This window comes from Vitis riparia, chromosome 19 (assembly GCF_004353265.1).
Source record: "Vitis riparia cultivar Riparia Gloire de Montpellier isolate 1030 chromosome 19, EGFV_Vit.rip_1.0, whole genome shotgun sequence".
Lineage (NCBI taxonomy): Eukaryota > Viridiplantae > Streptophyta > Magnoliopsida > Vitales > Vitaceae > Vitis > Vitis riparia.
The window spans coordinates 2,297,629-2,304,415 of NC_048449.1; the positions used below are offsets into that span (position 1 = coordinate 2,297,629).

Genomic DNA, 6,787 nt, shown 5'->3' on the forward strand with positions numbered 1-6,787 from the left:
TTTTGAATTATTATATTTTTAAAAATATTTTTAAATTTGTTGGTTTTTTTCCTCAAAATCCCACATTACCTTCTCAATGGGTTTCTTCCATTTTTGAACCTTCTCTCTTGTCCTTTAGACTTTACTAAGAGCAAGTTGGAATATGACAATTCCATACTTATTCTACTGCCCAAAGTTTGTGGGCCCAAAAAATACCCCCAATGAAGAATAAGAGCCATAAGAATATAAATATTTAAAAAAAAAAAGAAAAAAAAGTAACCATCCTTATCCATCTTATAAAAATATAATTTTCCTTGCTGAAATAAATTTATAATAATTTCTATATTATTATTGATCATGAAAAATGCTGTGATTTATTGCCTTAAATTGAAGCTTTGCTTGTGTAATTTGCAATAAATTTTATATATTCACTTACAATATGATTTTTTTTTTTTTTGTAATAAGATATTAAATTTATATATATAAACTATTTCATAATTTATTGTATCATGGTCCAAAAATCAAGCAAAATCTTTATTTCCAGGAAAGGAAGGAGATCGGAGGTCTTGATCAAGAAGTCATTGCAGCAAATGTTGATAATTCTCACCTTGGAAGCAATGTCTCTTGGAAGTGGATTAGAATTCCAAATCTTTGAATTTTTGGACTTTTTAAATTTCCATTTGCATATATTTGAATTGGTCACTGTTAGGAAATTTTGTCTTTTTGTCTAGAATCTCAGTCTACCACCCTATACCATTAAATTGACAAATTAAATTTTTATGTATTTGTATTTCCAAATATTTGTAGGACAAAAAAGAAGAAAAACTTAGACTAATAAAATAGTAAAGAAAAATAAAAAAATATTTAATTTTCTTGTAGAAGGTAGATGTCTTTCCAACAATCTATCAATTCCAAGAGGTTTCACCTTGAAACCATGTGACTAAAAAAACCCCACACAACTCATAATTAATATCATAATAAATTCATTGTAATTTAATGTTTCCCATATGCTTAATTTGTATTAAAACAATTTTTTTTAATAAATGGTGAGAATTCTAAAATAAATTGAGAAAAATATAAATAAAATGACTTTTATTACCATATACCAATCTTAAAAAAAAAAAAAGAATGAGGAATTATGACACCATAGAGGTGATGAGTTAAACCTTCTCCAAATATTCCATAGCTGACTCTTTCAAAGTCATGGGTCTTTATTCCTTAAGTGAATAGTTTATTAATTCTCAGGAAAATCCAACAAAGATACTTTGCATGAACCTTCATGAGAAATTATCTCTCCTAATACCCATTCATTTATGCAGTTGCACCCCAATTTGACTTGGTAAAATCCATGAGATGCTTCTCCCAATTGTTTGGACTTACCTCACTCAACATGCAATCAATCTGCACCCCAATTTGACCATGGTAAAATCCAGGAGATGCTTCTCCCAATTGTTTGGACTTGCCTCACTCAACATGCAATCAATCTTAATTAGCTTGTTAATTTGATCTAAAAGTTTGGTTTGATAAATAATTTATTAACACATGAAATCGAATTAAATTAAAACCCTAACATATTGTCTCATTGGTAAACAGGCAAATCAAGTTCATCAACTCTGATCGATAAATTATGACCAATATTATACATGAACTCTACGTAAACTAAAACCTTAACACCTTTACCTATCTAGAAAAATAAATATCATCGAGCTTTAACTCAATGAAAATCAATTCAAAAGCTTAAACCGTTAAATAATGAACCAAAAATATATATCAAATAAAGTATAATTAAAACCCTAACATTTTAATTACGTATCACTTTCAAACTATCTTTTTTTTTTTTTTTTTGACAATAATTAGTTTTTGTTATCAAATTTTTTCATACCCTTCTCAAACTAATTGTGATAATTTATATGTACATGAGAGGATCCATCAAATAGCTAGTGAAAAAAAATCTTTGAAGGATTCTCTCAACTAGATGCGTAAAAGTTGACTATAATTTTCGTATATGCCGTCAAGGTCCACTTGTTGACGTGAGCTAACAAACAAAAATAGGCGCCTAATCCATCTTTTCAATTCATAAATCAATCTCGAAGTCGTGTAAATGGACTTGGACATTGAGGCCTCCATCAGGAAAATTAAGAACTATGAAATTAAGGTCTCAACTCTCTGTTCATGGCCCAAACTACAAGATAATGGATTCATTTCTCTTCTCCTTCATGGCCACAATTCTGTTGCTTCCAGGAGCAGCAGCCGAAGTAGGCACCGGCCATATGGGCAGTATTGGTGTTATCGTCGATAATAGTTCGCGTATCGGTAAAGAAGAAATAGTAGCAATGAAGTTAGCCATCCATGACTTCAACAACAAATCTAATCGACAATTGGATTTGCATGTGAGAGACTCTCAAAGTGATCCAGTTCTTACTTTGCTTTCCGGTAAACTTCACCAATCTAATCATCTTCCAGTGATTCGAAGGAAACTTAATTTGAAGATGTACCCGATAATTAATTTGAATGAATTTTGTTTCTAACTTTCGTATGTATTCTGGGATGCAGCCAGAAATCTGATCAAGAAGAGGAGAGTGCAAGCTATTATCGGCCTTGAGACATGGGAAGAAGCATCTATAGTTGTGGAGCTTGGTAGTAAAGCTCATATTCCGATTGTTTCCTTGGCTGATGCAGCTCCGCAGTGGGCAACAGATCGCTGGCCGTTCCTTGTTCGAGCCTCCCCGGAGAAACACCTGCAAATGAAAGCTGTGGCAGCCATTATCGGGTCTTGGGATGGCGTCGGATCAATGTGATATACGAGGATACCAACTCTCCTGGCTCTGAGATCATTCCATTTCTTGCTGATGCCCTCAAGCAAGTTGGTTCAGAAATCGGATACCTTGCAGCTCTCACACCATCATCTGCAGTTAATTCTTCTTCTTTATCTGATCAGCTCCAACGGCTTAAAGGAAAGCAGTCACAAGTCTTTGTGGTTCATTCATCTTTATCAATGGCGGAGCGTTTGTTTTCAAAAGCTAATGAATTGGGCATGATGGAAAAGGGTTCTGTTTGGATCACTACAGACAGCATCACAAATCTTGTACATTCCATGAATTCCTCAGTCATCTCTTCCATGGAAGGTGTTCTAGGAATGAAGAGCTTCTTCCAGGAAGACGGAGCCCGGTTCCAAGACTTCTACTCCAGATTTCGACAGAAGTTTCGATCACTGTATCCTAAGGAAGACAACCACGAGCCTGGGATTTTCGCCGTTCGGGCATATGATGCTGTGTGGTCTGTTGCTCTAGCAATGGACAACAACAGGTCGACCCAACAATTGTTAGAAAAGATTGAACTCAGCGATTTCCATGGCCTCACAAATAGAATCAAATTTGAGAGACGACGCTTGGCTCCACAACGCATGTTTCAGATTGTTAATGTGATTGGAAAAAGTTATAGAGAGCTCGGATTCTGGTCGGAGGGATCAGGCTTCGCCAAGCCTACTAATGGTCAAATTCAAAACAGTAGCTCCATGGACATCCTGGGGCAAGTGTTTTGGCCAGGAGGCCCTACTTCCACCCCAAGAGGATGGGCACTTCCTACAAGCGAAACCCCATTGCGAATTGGAGTGCCCCTCAATGCCACATTCAAACAATTTGTTTCTGTAACATATGATGATGGAGGCAATCCATCGGTTTCCGGGTTCTCAATCGAAGTCTTCAAAGCAGTTCTGAAACATTTAAACTACAGTCTACCTCATGAGTTTTTTCCCTTCAGTGGTACCTATGATGATTTGGTGGAACAGGTTCATCTCAAGGTGAGAGATTTGTTCATTCTCCTTACTCTAAACTCCACTGTAAGTTACATTATTAATACTTTTCTATACTTAACATATAAAATTGTATCTATGTTAAGAAATTTGATGCAGTGGTAGGCGATACGTCGATAGTTTCAAAGAGATGGGAGCAGGCTGAATTTTCGCATCCCTACACAGAACCAGGATTGATGATGATAGTTCCTGAGAAAGTAGAGACATCCAATAGGGCTTGGTTATTCATGAAGCCCTTCACCAAGGCGATGTGGGTTCTAACAGGTGCTATAACCATCTACAATGGCTTCACCCTCTGGTTGATAGAACGAGACCAAAACCCAGAACTTATGACAGGCTCTATTCTGAACCAAATGGGAACCTTGGTTTGCCTATCCTTCACCACCCTCTTCTCTATGCATGGTAAGGGCTATAAATCATCCATTTCATCTACTGTATTTGAAACTGAACATATAGAATTAGTATATAATTTTGTTGCATGTATCCATTTCTTTCTTCAATGCTATGAAAATCACAAGGGTTCGGATGATATTTCCAAATGCACATTTTATGTCATAATTTCAAGCCAATTTGACATCATAATTGCTCTCTTGATCAGCTAAGAGTAACCCTAGCTAATAGACTTGATAGTTGTATCTGATGAATTTTTTCGTATCCCATTGTTCAAAATGTAACATGGAAGATGGGGATTGAGGCTGTACAGGTCTTTAAGGTTCCCTCATGCATTTATCTTTCTGAATCACAGGAGGAAGGCAACATAGTAATCTGTCCCGGTTGGTAATGGTGGTCTGGCTGTTCGCATCTCTGGTGATAACGAATAGCTACACTGCTAATCTTACGAGCATGCTTACGGTCCAACGCCTTGAACCTACTGTGGTCGATGTGGAAGATCTGAAGAGTGCTAATTCCATTGTTGGGTGCAGCAAACGATCATTCGTGGTGAGGTATTTGGTGGATGGCATAGGAATAAAAGAAAGTAACATAAAAGATATTACTTCAGCTGAAGAGTATGCTCCAGCTCTCAGAAGCGGAGAGATAGCAGCAGCCTTCATTGAAGCTCCCTACGCCAAACTATTCCTTGCCCAAAACTGCAAAGGCTTTGCAGCTTCTGGGAAAACATACAAAGTTGGTGGCTTTGGATTTGTAAGTCCCTATATTCCTTTATAGCTAACTCTCCTTTTTCCATCTTACTCAAATTTTCTAAGATCAAAGGTAAGCCTATCAACCTGCCATTCAATGCCATTTGGGCTGTGTTTCTTGAAAAAGTGCCTCAGGGAGATCATCACTGAGAGCACTTTTGCATTAGGGCTCAATTGAGTGGTGGCTTTGTTTTCTCTGAAGTCCCAAATCAATAGAAGATTTCTTCCCTTTTCCTCAACTTTTCTCAGCAACCAAACATGTAGAACTGAAACCCATTAGCTGCACCAAACCAAAATTAATTAGTCTATCTAGTGTATGATTATTAATATGATTAATTAATTAAATTGCCGATTCTTTCAGGTGTTTCCAAAGGGATCATCTATTCTTCCAGACATATCTAAAGCAGTCTTGGAGTGTCCGAAAAAGGTGAGTTAGGCGTCTTAGAGAACAATTTGATTGGATCCAGAAGTGTGATTCAAATGCAGAAATCAGTGAGGATAGCAGTAGTCTTAGCCCTAGCAGCTTTTGGGTACTTTTCTTAATAACAGGAGGTGTATCAACAGTTTGTCTTGTAATCTTCATGGCCAGAGAAAGGTTAACCTATTTGTATAATTATTTGTTGGGGCATATGGCCATTTGGAGACTAATATCAGCTGTAATGAGAAGATGGAGATCACATCCACGTGATCGATTCTCTAGAGGAATTAGCGACGTAGAAAGTAATGGTAATGCCCAACACACATCTATGCATTCACCACAATACTTTGGATATAGAGTGCCACGGCAAAGAAATTACAGCTCCAGAACTTCTTCCTAAATCCACAAGCTATATCAACCCCAAAAAATCCAAATTTTAGAGGATACTTGGGAAACCATAACCCGTATGTGAATGCATTTAAGCACAGAATTTATAGAATTTTTTCTGTATGTTTGTGCTCTGTGAAATGCAATGTAATTCTTATTTTTAAAATGCATTTGTGCATTATTGTACCATTTTAGATAAAGCAATATATAAATGCTCTTGATTTTGTATATAAAAAATCATATATTAATGTGATGGATTTAGACTTAGGTGTTTGTTTTTTTTACTTAATTCTAAATAGTGTTAAGTATTAGATTATATATTTTTTTAATATTTTATTTCTATTAAACATTAAAAAGGTAAAAAAAAAAAAAAAAACCAACATGTTACTTTTTTCACTTAAAAAAAAAATCCAAATATTTTAGTTTTTTCTATTCAGCAAAAAATTTATAATAAGTTGTGAAAAAGTTGAAAAAACAAACGCCCTTTTAGTTTTTGTTTGGAGCTTAAGGCCCATATGTTGATAAGTATGTGAAAGGAAAATAAAGCTTAAAACCGATCAAAAACCCTAAAAATCTAGACACTATTCAATCAAAAATGAAAAAGAAACATTTAGCAAATCTATATAAATGATGATTCAATGTCTCTCAAGGGCAAGTTCAAGTTGTCAAAACCATCAATTTTTCCTCCGTTGGTCATTATTGTAAGGGTGGTAACCAACTCTTCTTTGAATCTTCTAAGACTTACCTAATCCCATGCTGCCTTAATCCCATTCAAGCTCAGCTAATTGTTGGTGAATAATGCATAATTGTATAAATTTAAGGGCATAGTCATGATCTTCAGATTCAACCAAGAGGAATGGTAGATATCACCAAGTTTTCCTTGACTTTTCCTCACGCGATTGAATGGTTGTAAGGCCTTTGTCAATTTAAAGAGATATATAATCAAGAGAAAGACATGAATGATAAGATCGATCTTTCCGCATGGAATAGTGAAATCGAATGCGATCAAGTGATGAAAGCTATCTAATTAGTGAGTAATTTAGAAGAACAAGG

At 35.6% G+C, this 6,787-nt stretch overlaps 1 protein-coding gene across 1 annotated transcript; it reads left to right on the plus strand.

The window, feature by feature from the left end:
* The first annotated feature begins 2,974 nt into the window (after positions 1–2,974).
* Positions 2,975–4,845, plus strand: LOC117909057 (glutamate receptor 2.1-like). The gene is made up of 4 exons (XM_034822962.1): positions 2,975–3,778; positions 3,877–4,192; positions 4,536–4,734; positions 4,809–4,845. The coding sequence occupies exons 1-4, from the start codon at positions 2,975–2,977 to the stop codon at positions 4,843–4,845; spliced, it is 1,356 nt and encodes a 451-aa protein (XP_034678853.1).
* Positions 4,846–6,787: the final 1,942 nt, after the last annotated feature.